Here is a 16,143-nt window from a genome sequence, read left to right as displayed (position 1 = left end):
AATGGTTATATCTGGTCAGATCTAAATACTATGAAATTGGATCTGATCAGATCTCAAAAATGAGACACATCTAATCAGATCTAATTGGATATAATTGTATATTATTTGATACAATTGTATCTTTCGAGATCTTTCAACACATAAAATCCCATAATCCCGTGTAAAAATTGGGGGATCTGATTTGATATGGTTAGATCTGAGCCAAGATATGGTCAGATCTGAGCAGATCCGAAAAATGGTTATATCTGGTCAGATCTAAATACTATGAAATTGGATCTGATCAGATCTCAAAAATGAGACACATCTAATCAGATCTAATCAGATCTAATTTGATATAATTGTATATTATTTGATATTTTTGTATCTTTCGAGATCTTTGAACAGCATAGGGCACCTTGTCATAATAAAAGGCATAATTTGTATATAAAATGAGATCAATTGTTTTATTAAATAAAGAATATACATTAAATATTTGCATTTAAAAGTAAAATTATTACATATGTTAAAGAAAGCTTTTACTAGTTTCAATTTGCACTTATTAAGTTAATGTATTGTATATAATAGCTTATTGCTAAATAAAAATCAATCAATGAATACAAAAAATAAAAAACAAATTATTTTTTAATGTACCTAGGGTACTAAATAATAATAACTTTCAAATTTGCATTTTATTTTTGGCGTTTTATTTCGCCCAAACGTTGCGACATCGCCCTCTCAATTTCCCGCCTTGTTTGCGGGTCCCATCCACGTAATTTGGCAACTGCTATGGAAAAATCTGTGGAAGAATTATCGATTTATGCTCATATGCAAAAGCAGTTTATGCATATAGGTGTTAATATATATTTGAAACAAAATATTCTATACTTACCTATTATAGTTTCTCTTGCTTTATAGCTAAGAGCAACCACAGGCTCCAATTGCTTTTGCAACCCTTGCGCTCTCGCTGGTTGCCCAGTTAAGGTTGCCTGAGTGAGCACACTTTTTTTAAAGACTCCCTCAAGTAGCTTACGAGCCACATGCGTTGACTTGTGCGACGATCCCAAAGCCATGTCATGTATTACTTTGCGGCAGTATACATCGTTACCAATACAAACCATCTGCGGAAATAAAATAAATTAAACTTTAATCTTAAAAGTGAGGGAAATATGCATAAAACTTACATCTTCCTCGTAATTAGGCCCCAACATTTGATTGTCATCTTTTCTGTAAGATGCCTCTATGGAAACAATAACATTCGAATTTTGAACTGGATTTGGAAATGACCGATCAATCATTATTATTCCACTGGGCCCCGGTCGGTCATTCTCCTTTCCAATTGGCTGCGATCGGTCATTCAGTGATTGTGAATTTTTTTTAAGATTTTCCAATTCAGCCTCAGTTTCGCGAATTTTTTTATTTAATGTTGCAAGCTCGTCCTCCTAAAGATCAGAAATACATTTTATGTCAGAACGAATAATATAATATAAATGTATACTTACATCTTCACTAGATGAACTAAGTCTCCTTTTCAAAATGTTCTTTACTTGACACTTTAATTTTTTGTTATCTTTTTTAGACATTTTGATTAATAATTTATTTCTCCAAACGCGCCAATTAGAAATATTCCACAAAATGTCATCTCCATGTTGTTTTCATTATGAGTTGCAGAGTTGCGTTTGAACGGATTGATCGGCCTAAATTGGGGCAGAAAATAATCAGGTAGTGTTGATGGTATTGCAAATAATTTAGACACTCAAATAAATGCATTTGAAAAATGCTATAATTCAACACGTTTTCAAACATTTGCACACACTTTATACGACGAAACACAGGATGAGCTTTTTTTCAAATGCAACACCTTTTAAGTTTGAGAGTAAACATAATTTTCAACATAAATTCAACTTGAGACACCTTTCAAAATATTTTAAAATTGTTTGCGAATTACTTCAAAATCGCCAAAATGTTGACGAAATCTTTGGAAGCGTTATGAAAATGATTTAAGAAAACGTGAAAAATATACTACCCTTAAATGCAACGAAAAAACATGTAATTTTCAATACTTCTTTGTGCAACGAAGTTCTTGGTCATTTGGAAGAAGTAGAAAAATATGGAACATTTTGACAATAAACTGAAGTTACTACAAATACTTTACAATAATTGGCAAGTCTAAATAAAAAACGAAATGAAAACCTTATTGAAGTCACTAAACTCAAATATTTTTGTAGAAAACTAAATTATACAAAATCCCCAGAAATTTGGTGTTGACTTTCAGTTAGAAGTGGGTTTAATTTTTATACAAATGATGGTTGAAAAATATTCGCAAAAATGTTAATTTTTAGTTTGTCTCGCATCGAAAACTGTTTGAGAAAATATTGAGTATCGATGCATTTCAATTTGAGGATTATAGATGAGAAATTGTTCTGTTGACGGTAATGTCTGTTTTTTGTTGAGAACGCGATATTCTCAACTTGAATATTACCCTAATCGTCTGAAAAATGTTTCAAATACTGTTGAATTTAAGCATTTTTCAAACGTTTGTGTTTGTCCAACAAATGGAACACTACCTGATTATCGGATTTGTTTGTGAAAGATCTAAATTGCAACTCTGTGTTTATGTTTATTTAATACAAAATTCTAAAAAGTTTAACTGCAGTTGTGAAAATGGAACAGAGAAACTATTATAGAAAATGGAAGATTACTTCTGGGGTAAGTATACATGGTTTGAATGAAATAACAATGAACTATTAATTTATTGTCTATAGATTCATAGAGCAACAGTATGGAGGTGGAAGCAAAATGAAAGATCAAGAACAAGTTGGAACACCGCAAAACGTTACAAACAGTGGAGCAATAATTCTACCACCGCTGTAAGTGCCCATCAGTCCTTTAAAAACAACAAATTTGACATCGTCTTTTATAGGTACCATATACAACACAAAGAAGGTGGAAACATTTTCTATCCAATGCAGAATGTGGGATGGACGGCTACGAAGAAGTGCACAGTGACGAGGAAGCTTCTGAATGCGACAGTGAGGGAAGTCAAGATAGTGTAGGAGAAAGTAGTGTCATCGAAGAGGGTTGTGCGATCACAGAAATCTATGAAAGTCGTAGTGCTGAAATCGATGGGAGCCAAAGCAATGACGATGAAAGTGGTGGAGAGGAATGCCACATGGTGGAAGAAAAATCTTGCTTGCTTTACAACGGCAGCTCAATGACTGTAGACAAAGCAGTGTTTGAAGTTTTAGAAATGTGGATTTCCCAAAATTTGACGAAAACTGCTCTACGATGCCAACTTGAGCTTCTAAACAAAATGCTGCCACAAGATAATCTAATGCCTAAAACGCTTTACACCTTTTTCAAATACCTTGAAAATAAATTTGACTCCATCGACGTAATTCATCACTACTACTGCATGGAATGTTTGATATATATATCCTACAAAAAAGTAGAGATCTGTCCATCTTGCGGTGAACGTAGTATATGCTACTTTTTTGAACTTGATATTGTGCAGCAGATAAAGATGATATTTGAAGAAAAAAGTCTGGGGAGTTTATTGGAGAAGCAAATATTTTCCACTGAACCAGAAGTTATTAGTGATATCAGTTGTGGATCAGAGTACATCAGAGTGAATGCAGGGAGAAATACATATGATCTAACTTTAATACTATATACCGATGGAATATCACTATCGAAAAGTTCCAAAAGTAATTGCTGGCCTTTGATGTTTATGATTGCAGAAATACCGCCAACTTTAAGGTCCTCATTTATAATCACCATAGGTTTATGGTATCACACTGAGTTAAAACCGCCTATGAACCTTTTCTTACAACCCTTTTGCATTAAACTGAGAAAACTATCAAAAGGCATCAAATGGAGAGATCCCAAGACAAAACAATATGTTACATCAAAGGTACGGTCGCCATTATTCGTAGCTGATGCTCCAGCACGATCACAAATACAAAATATTCTGAATTTTAACGGAGAATGTGGCTGCAATATGTGTGAAATAAAGACAAAGCGTTGCGCAAACGAAAAGCGAAATAGGATAATTAGATTTTATCCCTACAAGTCAAATCTACGTTTGAGAACTGATTCCAACATGCGGCTTCAGGCAATAAAAGCAGATTCTGAGAGCAATGCCATAGAAAAAGGCGTAAAAGGACATACTATAATATCGTGTCTACCATCTTTGGACTTGGGAACATGTGTTTTCCCAGAATACATGCATTCTGTGCTGTTGGGAGTTGCAAAACAAATATTAAATATTTGGCTAACACAAAAAGGACCTTGGAGAATATCCAAATATATAAATAAAATCGACACACGGTTAAATAAAATAAAACCGCTGCAATCTTTTTCAAGAATGCCTCGAAGTATCAGTCTGTACCAGTCATATAAGGCGACTGAAATGTATTATTGGATACTATTTTATTCGATTCCCGTACTCAGTGGCATATTACCGCAAGATTATTACCAAAACCTAATTTTACTTGTCGTTTCCTTGAATAATTTGCTTCAGAGACATATAGAGTATCGAACAATTGAATATACAAACATTTTATTAAACTCTTTTGTTAAAGAATTCCAATCGCTTTATGGAAAGCATTCAATGACGTACAACGTTCATCAATTGTTACACTTATGTGTATATGTTCAACGATGGGGCCCTCTGTGGGCTACATCTGCTTTCCCATTTGAATCCCATAATGGCGTTTTGGCAAAAACTTCACACGGAACGAAAAATTTAGGTACAGAAATGATTAATAATCTTAAAATATCCGAAGGAGCAAATATTTTACGACATAAGTTTGAGCAACAGTCTATGACCAATACGTGTACGTATCATCTTTTTGGACGAAAGGTTAATTATACTCCAAACGCATGGGAACGACAAATACTAAATGAGTGTTTTGAAGAAACCCACACATTTTCTTACTATTCGAGGTGTCAAATAGATAAAAATATCTACACATCCCTTTTATACAAAAATACCAAAACTAATAACTATACAGTACAATTAATAAGAAAAGATGGAGAGGTTCTATTTGGCTCTATTAATTGTTTCTTTACTCATTTTCGACAATTGTATTTTTTTATAAATCTTTTTGACGTCAACCAGCAGTATGCGGTAAAACATTTAAAAACTGGCGCTGTCGTTGATCATATTATACCCATTTCCAAAACTGACTGCTTTAGATTGATAAAACTAACTGACCTGAAGGAGCTGAACTACGTTCTGAAACTCAAAAAACATGTTTGTAAAATGCCTAATACTTTGAAATGTATTATGTAAGTTTGATAAATAAATGAAAGTTATTTTTCCATCTGTAACTTTGTGTATATATCTTACGAATAGTTTTTTTTGTTTTGCTATAAAGACGTGTATTTCAAAAGTCTTTTTAACAATTTCATGATTTTTTTATTATATTTTGCACCATATTTATCCCCATATATAGTCAGATATGAAGTTATATATACCATATCTTATTAGATATAGTGCTATACATGATCCTATCCAAGCATATATTATTAGATATGCGAGATATAATTAGATATTATGCTATATATGATGAGATCTTCTATTATATCTAACCAGATCTAGCACCATATATAGCATATCTGTGCAGATCTAATTATGTCTGAAGCAATATCTGCAAAGATCCAATTAGATCCAATTTGATATTATTAGATAGGATTGGATCCTCCAATTTTTACACGGGATTTGTATATAAAATGAGATCAATTGTTTTATTTAATAATACAGACAAAAAGTATGTGCATAATAAATATGTTTAATTTAAATTGATCCATCAAAGCTATTTAAGAGTATTGACAGTTGAGTTAGTGTTGTCCAAGGGTTTTTTTCGTTTGTTTCTTCTGCTTTGGACTTAGACACGCGACAAAAGTATTACAGCGTTAAGGCAATCTGCAATGAAATTAAGTAAAAAAAACAATTATTAAACAAATATAGGAATAAACAAATATGGGAATATATTGAACTATGTAAGCAAGTATTAGTATTGTTTTGGATCATTCTTCTTTAAGTTGCAATAAAAATTGCCATATAATTTTATGTTGCTTTTAATACTCACATTTAAAGTGTATTCGGGATTAGGTTAGGTATAGCGATAGGCTGTTATTTTAGGCTCATACATACTATTCAGACCATCATGACATCACAGTGATCAACATCTCACTTATCACTGACTGCTGCTCGATTCAATAATTAGCTCAATAACATGGGACCTCCTTGCTATAATCGAGTCCTATCGGCATTTCACGTTGCGCTGAAACAACTTAGAGAATCTTTGAAGCAGAAATGTCACCAACATTACTGCGAGGAGATAATCCACCGCCGAAATAATTTTTGGTGTTGGTCGGAACTGGGATTGAACCCGTGACCTTTTGAATGCAAGGCGGGCATGTTAACCAGTACACCACTGAGGTTTCCTTTTTTCCAAATCTAGAAAATAGTAAAACAATATGAAAATGTCTACTAAGGAAATAACAAATATAATCTACTTACCTACATAATATCCGCAATAAAGGAAACGATATACACTTTATCAAAGGAACACATTTAAAACAATTATATTAAATTTCTTAATTTTCTCAGCTAGTCTGGCGTTAAATTTGTTTAGAAGTGATGCCCCTGACGGCGTTGACATTTGACATAATGACATTGAGGTTTAGACGTGTATTTCAAAAATCTTTTTAACTTGTTCATGATTTTTTTTATTATATTTTGGACCGTATTTAACCCCATATATAGTCAGATATGATGTTATATCTACCATATCTTATTAGATATAGTGCTATATATGGTCCTATCCAAGCATATATTATTAGATATGCCAGATATAATTAGATATTATACTATATATGATGAGATCTGCAATTATATCTAACCAGATCTAGCACCATATATAGCATATCTGTGCATATCTAATTATATCTGAACCAATATCTGAACAGATCCAATTAGATCCAATTTGATATTATTAGATAGGATTGGATCCTCCAATTTTTACACGGGGAAATAAAATTTTGACAAAATTTTCTATAGAAATAAAATTTTGACAAAATTTTCTATAGAAATAAAATTTTGACAAAATTTTCTATAGAAATAAAATTTTGACAAAATATTCTATAGAAATAAAATTTTGACAAAATATTCTATAGAAATAAAATTTTGACAAAATTTTCAATAGAAATAAAATTTTGACAAAATTTTCTATAGAAATAAAATTTTGACAAAATTTTCTATAGAAATAAAATTTTGACAAAATTTTCTATAGAAACAAAATTTTGACAACATTTTTCTATAGAAACAAATACAAATAAAATTTTGCAAAAATTTTCTATAGAAACAAAATTTTGACAAAATTTTCTATAGAAATAAAATTTTGACCAAATCTTCTATAGAAATAAAATTTTGACAAAATATTCTATAGAAAAAAAATTTTGACAAAATTTTCAATAGAAATAAAATTTTGACAAAATTTTCTATAGAAATAAAATCTTGACAAAATTTTCTATAGAAATAAAATTTTGACAAAATTTTCTATAGAAATAAAATTTTGACAAAATTTTCTATAGAAATAAAATTTTGACAAAATTTTCTATAGAAATAAAATTTTGACAAAATTTTCTATAGAAATAAAATTTTGACAAAATTTTCTATAGAAATAAAATTTTGACAAAATTTTCTATAGAAATAAAATTTTGACAAAATTTTCTATAGAAATAAAATTTTTACAAAATTTTCTATAGAAATAAAATTTTGACAAAATTTTCTATAGAAATAAAATTTTGACAAAATTTTATATAGAAATAAAATTTTAAGAATTATTTTTCATAGTTTCGGCTATAGGTCGATTAAAAAACATTGATATGATGTTTTTTAATCGACCTATAGCCGAAACTATGAAAAATAATTCTTAAAGATAAATAAAAAGGTCAACGATAATAATCCAGAAATAGAAATAAAATTTTGACAAAATTTTCTATAGAAATAAAATTTTGACAAAATTTTCTATAGAAAAATTTTGACAAAATTTTCTGTAGAAATAAACTTTGGACAACATTTTCTATAGAAATAAAATTTTGATAAAATGTTCTATATAAATAAAATCTTGACAAAATTTTCTACAGAAATAAATTTTTGACAAAATTTTCTATAGAAATAATTTTGTAACAAAAAACTACAGAAATAAAATTTTGCAAAATAAGATTCTTTCGTTTGGTATTTTAATTATTTAAACATTATTTGCCTAAAAATTCATTTAATTTAATTCTTACATCTCAATCCATTTTAAAAGAAAATGAAACGATATCGTGTCCCTTTTTATAAATGCACACACAGATTTTGTTCTATATATTTAAAAAAAACATGATCAATAATAAACAATCCTCTTTGTAAGTAAATATAATAAAAATAATTTCCGAATGCAAATATTAATGCAAATAAATCTATTTTACAATTCCTTCTTTTTCCGAGACATCAAAGCGCCAGAAATCCACTTCAATATCGACCGATTTGCTTTTGTGAAATTTATAACTGTTGTCAATGTTATATTTCAATTGAGCTACAACTTCGCCTCTAATTTTCCAGTCCTTTGATTTTTTAAGAATATAATCTCTATAAGAAAAAAACGGTAAGAAAAGCCCATATTAATAAAAAATAAAACTTATTTTGTATATCATAGTTATTTTACCTTGTTGAAGTCTTATGCAATGAATATACAGCACCAGAAGCCAAATGAATTCCCGTTTCGACGAATTTTATATCCATACCCGCATTATGTTTTGTTCCAAAGGGGGGATTTGTCACAATGGTGTCGAAAACGTTCTCCCATTTGGAATCGGGAAGTTCTAAGACATCAGTTTGAATGCAGTCAATGCCAGGCAGTTCCATTTCGTTGACATTATAACGAAAAATCTGAAATGAATAAAAAAAATTTAGATCTTATGGCGATATCGATTCGTGCAAAATTTTCAAAATGAATTGGAAATGATTTACATTACTCTTATAACTTTTGGATTTAGGATCTCTCCCAATATTATGAATTTAGAATAGAAATTTAAACGGCAATATTATTTGGGGGAAGCACCCGGAGAAAAAAAGTAGTGTAACACTAAGGCAACACATTTTCGAAGAAATCATCCTTAGTTTAAGAAAACATAGCCTATGAAAGAATTATTTTCTTCCCTCAAGGACGAAATTTTATTAAGACAAAATATTTCTCTGTCCTCAAAAAATTCCATGAGAGCAAATAGATTATGCTGGGTTAAGTTAGCTATAATAGTAGGAATCGAGTATACAAACCCACCCTATCGCACCATCGCCTATATCAATTCATTCGAAAACTTTAACAATTACTTACATCAATAGCATCTGAATCCAATTCAAAGCCAACAGTTAGTTGTGAACCCAACAGAAACGATCCAATGCTTAGCATTCCACATCCACAACCCAAATCGCCTACTAGTTTACCTTCCAAATCCGAATATTGAGCCTAGAAAATATTAAGGGGTATTGTTGAGATATACAAAGCACAATATTAAACCATATAGCTTACTTGAATATTATACAACACACAGCTGGCTATGTGAGGTGGTGTGGGATATTGTTCCAATTTTATTTTGGGGTTTTCAAATCCATCTACTCCCGACAAATACTCTTCCAACTTCTTCATTCGCATGCGTGCCATTGCCACCGATTTCTTTGCAACGTTCTATGTTGCTGTTATCTATGCTAAGTGATCGATGTTATATTCTATTTAGCTGTATGATTGGGTGGTATCGGATCAAGGCGTGGTAACACCGGTATGAATGAATTGCCGTAGTGGGAATCTTGACTAACAAAGAAACCTAGAGTTGTAGCACTGGTAGGATTGAAAACTGACCTTGGCACCGTTGGCACTACACTGGACTGTGGAAATTCCGGTGGCTGGCCCAGAATCTGTGAGGTAGGCATCTGAATGTAGTCTATAATTTACATTTGCAAAGGCATGATATACCATAAGGGACTTAAACTTACCTGGGCAATTGGCGAATTGAGATTACTAATATCTGCTACCTGATTTACTCCTTTTTGAAGAAGTTGCCTTTTAATTTGTAGATCTTCCAATATTTTCCGATTGGTTTCTTTTGGAATTTGTAGAAAGCATTTAAATAATAATGGAAATTGTTGCATTGTAAAATGACATACCTTGTTGTGCTCCAAGAATAGGAAAAGCCATCAAATAAACAAAGGATAAACAATGGAAATAAAAATTTATAAAACATCCAAACCACAACTCACGCTTAAAAGCCAATGTTAAATGACACAAAGGTACAGAAAATAATGTCATAGATATGCATGCATAGATGATTCGATTCTCCCATAAAAAAATGTGATAATTTCGTGTTCAGACTATTAGCTTATCTGGACAAATGCCAGTATTTGTAAAGAATCTTATGCGCCGTTCAGACAATAAGTTTATCCGGATGGAATGTCTGTTTTTGTAAAGAATCTTACAAAGTGGCCAAACGCTACGAATTGTTGACGATAACAAATCTATGGATAAATGTGTTATGTAAGATTTATCCAAATGAATGACAAAAAGTTCAATAAAAAAATTCCATACATGAATTCTATACGAAGTTCTTCACAATGAGTTCGTTTTATGCGCTTTACAGACTATTAGTTATTCCGGACGGAATGTCGGCGTTTGTAAAGAATCTTACAGTGTGTCGGATCGATACGACTTGTCGGCGATAACTAAAAAATCGGTAAATGTGTTATCGATCCCATAAACATGCAGCAGTATCGATTATGCCTTCGGACTTAACTTATAATGTGCACAATATATGGGATATGTTCGACACGAGCACTGTCGTCCGGAATAAATGATAGTCTGTAAAGCGCATTAACTTAAAGAAGGGGTAACTTTTTTCTGGGTGTATACCCTGCCAGCATTTCAAAGTTCCATTTCATCCTCATCGTTACCACAGACTCGTAAGTGGCACTACAACAATCGCCAACTGTGATAGTATTTTGCCATCACTATTCGCATGAAAGTATTTTGCCATCACTATTGTTACAAGAGTCATTTTATAATATATTGTGAAACACCAAGCACAACTAGTTTCTTATAATTTATTCAAATAAAAATGATAATGAAGTACTGAAAACATAGTTATTTCGCTTAAAATTGTGAAAGGTATATTGGTGAACAATTTTTGACCTTCCAAATGGAATAAAGTGATAGTTTTTCAAATATTTTTCCAGACACGCTGCCTCCATTGGGAATAAAAGCTCTGGCTGATAGACGCTACAACATGTAACTTGCAACTTGTAACTCAACATCAATCTTTTATTAATGCATAAAAATATGTTATATGTGATGTGATAGTCGTATAAATGTTATGTTTATGAGAATTTATAAATGTTTAATAAAATTGATAAACATCTAAACTATCGTGTTTTACTTGACCACAATGATTCTTTTACAACTATCTTAAAATGCACTTTGTCCGATTGTTTGAAGGGGTTCTTATTGGCGTCCTTCTAAATGTATCCAGAAGGGCACCTAATAATTGCACTCATGCGATACTTTTTTGTAGTAACTTGGCGTGGTACAACTTCTCAATAGTGACGGCGCTTTTCCGAGGAGTTTTGGATATCGTATACGACAGTTTTCGACGTAGTGGGGATTGTCAAAAGCGCCCCCAAATTCAAAAATGTTGGCAGGGTAAACATATCAACAAATAAGAAAAAAAAAACAAACAACAAAATTTTAAATATCTTAAACATTATTAGTTCTTGTAATAGCAAAATGAAACGCTCCAAATTAGAAAAATTGATAAGAAAACGTTTTAATGTAATTCGAATAAAATTTTTCAGTGACTTACTATAAAAGCTTTTTTCAGAACAAAATGATATTTTTAAAACTCTAATTGTATGCTAACTTGATTGAAACAAAGTATTTCAACACCCCCTCTCAATCAACTAGCCCAAGCTCATTTCGCATATTCATGTATTTACTAGCATCCGTTGACTTCGTAAAAATATCAGCCAGTTGTTTTTCGGTGGTGATGTGTTCTACGGAAATAGTTCCGTTTGTAATGTGGTCCCTTATAAAATGGTGTTTCACATCAATGTGCTTCACACGTTTACTTTCTAAATTATTTGCCATGCCGATACAACCGTTGTTATCTTCATATATTTTGACTCTGTAATGTTCATCTATTTCCATAAGATCTTGCATAACGCCCCGCATCCACACAGCTTCTGCTGTTGCCATACTGAGTGCCACATATTCTGCTTCAGATGATGAAGTTGCGACAGTTTGCTGTTTCTTGCTGCACCAGGCGACTGTACAACCAAACACTTTGAATATATATCCACTTACAGATTTTCTGTCTATGGTTTCTGATGCCCAATCCGCATCTGCGTACCCAATAATCGGCTCAGATTCACAATTTTTAAATATTAGCTTGGTGGTTACAGTGCCTTTAAGATATCTTGCAATTCTTTTTAAATGTTGCCAATGCACATCTGAAGGATTTTCTTGAAACCTTCCAAGATAACCAACTTGGTAGCATATATCTGGCCTTGAACACAACATAATGTACATTAGACTTCCCAAAAGTTCCCTGAATGGCTGTTTGGTAATTTCTTCGTTTTCAAAGCGTTGCAAATGAAGCCCTTTTTCCATTGGCGTTTTCACTGGATTGCAATCTTGGAGGCCAAATTTTTCCAATACTTTTCTAATATTATTTTCTTGAGATATAGTTAAGCAACCATTTTCGTATACAAATTTTATACCTAGGAAATACTTAAGTGGTCCACAATCTGACATTTCGAATTGTTCGCTTAGTTGTTCTTTGAGCATGTTTATACTTTCTAGTTTACTTCCAATTATAAGAAGATCATCTACATATAATATTAAATAAAGTACGTCATTGGTTTTCTTATTTTTCTTCACGTAGAGGCAGTAGTCATGTTTTGAACGTATAAAGCCCAATGAGACGATGAAATTATTGAATTTATCATTCCAACATTTAGGCGCTTGCTTCAATCCATATAGGGACTTCTCAAGTTTGCAGCAAAGTCCATTTTTACATATAAGACCATCAGGTATTTCCATGTATATATTTTCATTTAAATTTCCGTGTAGAAAAGCAGTTTTCACGTCTAGCTGATGGAAGAAATATCCATGATGTATTCCAACAGCTAGAACTATTCGAAGGGTAGTTAACTTTGCGACAGGAGCATAAGTTTCATTATAATCTACTCCGTACTTCTGAAGGTAACCTCGTACAACTAGCCTAGCTTTATATTTAGTTGGGTTTCCATTTTCATCCTCCTTTATTCGAAAGACCCATTTCGACGTTAGCAACTTTGAGTTAGGAGGAGTAGACACAATTTTCCAAACTTTATTATCCTTCATAGACTTAAGCTCATCATCCACTGCACTTTTCCATTTGTCTTCGTCGTTCCTTTTAAAAATATCTTCATAGTTTTCTGGGACATTATTTTGTATTTTTTCTGCGTTGAAGCCTGTTATATAATCAAACAGTTTTGTTGGCAAACGAGATATTCTTCGACTATTTCTTGTTGTGTTTTCCTGCTGAATTTCAACAGAATCTTCTCCTGATTGGATGTCTTCTAAATTTTCAAGCAATTGACTTTCGATACCACTTGCTTCTTGTATAGATTCATCTTCTAAATTTGTGGACGACTCACCAGGAGATATTTCGCATTCGGTCACAGCATCATATTCTTCCCCCCCTTGCTCGTGACATATTATAATATTAGTGTCATCAGTTTTTGATTCTTGCAACCCAAATGGGTAACACTCTTCGTCAAATTTGACGTCACGTGCCACGACAACTTTTCTATTTTCGATGTCCCACAATCGGTAACCATTGGGAGCATAACCAACCATAGTCATTTTCTTCCCTTTTGGATCTAATTTCTTTCTTTTTTCATCTGGCACCCAAACATATGCCTTGCATCCAAAAACTCTTATTTTTCCTAAGCTGGGCTTTTTACCATACCATATTTCTGCGGGAGTTACTTTATTATCAAGAGCTCGAGTAGGCCATCTGTTAATAATGTATACAGCTGATAGAGCAGCTTCATTCCATAAATACTTAGGAGAATTGGACTCTATTAGCATTGATCTGATCTTTTCAGTTACTGTGCGATTAAATCTCTCAGAAACCCCGTTTTGCTGGGGTGTATAGGCAACTGTGGGTTCTATCTGAATACCTTTTTCCTTGTACCATTTTTGTTGGTCTATAGCCAAGTATTCTCTACCTTGGTCGATTGTAACCTTTGAAATTCTCAATTGGGGGAACATGGCTGTCACCAACGCGTCATATTCTTTAAATTTCTCAAAAACTTGAGATTTCTTTTTAATGCAAAATATCATGGCGAAATGAGAAAAATCGTCTATGAAGGAGACAAAATACTTGCAGCCATCCCATGAGCTGGGTGTGATAGGGCCGCATACATCAGAGTGAATTCTCTCAAGTAGTCTTGTTGACCTCTGTCTGGAATTATTAAATGGATCTCTACATTGTTTCGCCTCTGTACACACGTCACAAAAGTTTAGGTCACGGGTAAGTACCCGTTCGTTTAGCATTTTCATATGTTTTAATTTTTCCATTCCAGATATCCCTATGTGACCTAGCCGTTTATGCCACAAGGTAACATCATTTGTGTTACATATCATTGCTGATTTTGAATCAATGCTTAGTGAGAGTTCGTAGAGGTTTCCACGCAGATATGCAACTGCTATTTTGTTTTCCCCCTTTTGAATAATGGCAGTATTATCCACAAATCTGACTACTAAACCCGCATTGGTTAGTTTTCGGACAGATAATAAATTATCTCTCAGATCTGGAGTGTATAAAACGTCTTTCATATAGAATTTAACTCCTTTATTACTAATTCCTTTTATATCCCCTACATAATTTGCAATTATAGATTCACTATTTTTCGCTACATTTATTTCAACTGGGGTCCTTAGTTTCGTCATTGATGAAAAATAAGATTTTTCTTTAGCCATATGGTCGCTGGCTCCCGAGTCGATCTTGAATGCAATTTTGGCTACATTTTCTGATCGGACGTCATTTCTGGTGTTGACCATAAAGGAAACAGCTTTTGATTTTGCTGATCTTGCCTCTGCTTGCCAACAATCCTTTGCTTGATGGCCGTATTTATTGCATTTATAGCACTTACCGTTGAAATTCTTCTTTTTCTTGATGAACTTTTTCCCAGAAAATGCCGTTTTGTCACTTACTTCAACGAGGCGATCACAAAGTTTAGCTTCTTCGGACATTAATCGTTCTTTTACGATATTCAGATTCAATTTCCCATTATCCATGTTTTGAAGAGCGGTTATCAAAGGGTCGTATTTTTCCGGTAGTGTTAGAAACAGTTGAGCTAGCACATCTGCGTCTTCCATAGTCGCACCAGCCAATTTAAGTTGTCTCACCAAGTTTTCGAATGCTAATATATGCGTTATTATTGAATCTCCATCATTCATTCGCAACATGGCTAGTTTCTTCCTTAAAAGCAATTGGTTTACCACAGACTTTTTTGCAAATGCCGCGTGCAGACTGTCCCACATATCCTTGGCACTTTCTTTATCGCGAATGAAGCTTAAACAATCCGAATGGACAAAGCTTACGATTCGGTCCATTGCTTTCTTATCCTTCTTCCTGAATTCAATTAAGGCAGCTTCGCCACTTGGAGGCATGCCGGTTAGAACATCCAATAAGTTTTGCGAGTCCAGGTGAATTTTCACGCGGAACTGCCAGTCATCAAATCCTTCCCCTCTGAATTGGGGTATACCGTGAGTTTCTTTTGCGTCGCCCATAACCTCTTGTAATAGCAAAATGAAACGCTCCAAATTAGAAAAATTGATAAGAAAACGTTTTAATGTAATTCGAATAAAATTTTTCAGTGACTTACTATAAAAGCTTTTTTCAGAACAAAATGATATTTTTAAAACTCTAATTGTATGCTAACTTGATTGAAACAAAGTATTTCAACATTAGTAAACACATTTGAATTGAAAATTCGATTTCCTTCCTTTTGGTGTCATAAAACAGCATTAAAATGTATTAACATGCGGCCAATTTGAAATTAGGAACGTTCTGGAC

The 16,143-nt window shown here is 32.7% G+C and overlaps 3 protein-coding genes and 1 long non-coding RNA gene across 4 annotated transcripts; 2 read left to right on the top strand and 2 right to left on the bottom strand.

Annotated features, from left to right (window-relative positions):
- Positions 1–416: 416 nt before the first annotated feature.
- On the bottom strand, positions 417–1,692 carry LOC142232748 (uncharacterized). Its single transcript, XM_075303412.1, has 4 exons — positions 1,479–1,692; positions 1,161–1,418; positions 869–1,097; positions 417–775 (listed from the first exon to the last, which is right to left on the bottom strand). Exons 1-4 carry the CDS (start codon positions 1,557–1,559, stop codon positions 669–671), a joined length of 675 nt encoding a protein of 224 aa, XP_075159527.1. The 5' UTR covers positions 1,560–1,692; the 3' UTR covers positions 417–668.
- Positions 1,693–2,570: 878 nt separating this feature from the next.
- Positions 2,571–5,310, top strand: LOC142234909 (uncharacterized). The gene is made up of 3 exons (XM_075306116.1): positions 2,571–2,685; positions 2,742–2,846; positions 2,900–5,310. Exons 1-3 carry the CDS (start codon positions 2,641–2,643, stop codon positions 5,270–5,272), a joined length of 2,523 nt encoding a protein of 840 aa, XP_075162231.1. The 5' UTR covers positions 2,571–2,640; the 3' UTR covers positions 5,273–5,310.
- Positions 5,311–8,319: 3,009 nt separating this feature from the next.
- Positions 8,320–10,347, bottom strand: LOC142235344 (rRNA N(6)-adenosine-methyltransferase Mettl5-like). Its single transcript, XM_075306600.1, has 7 exons — positions 10,193–10,347; positions 10,022–10,128; positions 9,761–9,958; positions 9,561–9,716; positions 9,366–9,497; positions 8,697–8,920; positions 8,320–8,620 (listed from the first exon to the last, which is right to left on the bottom strand). Exons 1-7 carry the CDS (start codon positions 10,332–10,334, stop codon positions 8,452–8,454), a joined length of 1,128 nt encoding a protein of 375 aa, XP_075162715.1. The 5' UTR covers positions 10,335–10,347; the 3' UTR covers positions 8,320–8,451.
- A 745-nt stretch (positions 10,348–11,092) lies between these two features.
- LOC142233453 (uncharacterized) lies at positions 11,093–11,432 on the top strand. Its single transcript, XR_012721407.1, has 2 exons — positions 11,093–11,186; positions 11,255–11,432. It is a non-coding gene; the product is annotated as an uncharacterized LOC142233453 (long non-coding RNA).
- The last annotated feature ends 4,711 nt before the right edge of the window (positions 11,433–16,143 follow it).

This window comes from Haematobia irritans, chromosome 4 (genome assembly GCF_050003625.1).
Source record: "Haematobia irritans isolate KBUSLIRL chromosome 4, ASM5000362v1, whole genome shotgun sequence".
In the NCBI taxonomy this organism is placed as follows: Eukaryota; Metazoa; Arthropoda; class Insecta; order Diptera; family Muscidae; genus Haematobia; species Haematobia irritans.
Note: the sequence above shows the minus strand (reverse complement) of the source record. Positions and strands in the feature narration are given on the sequence as shown.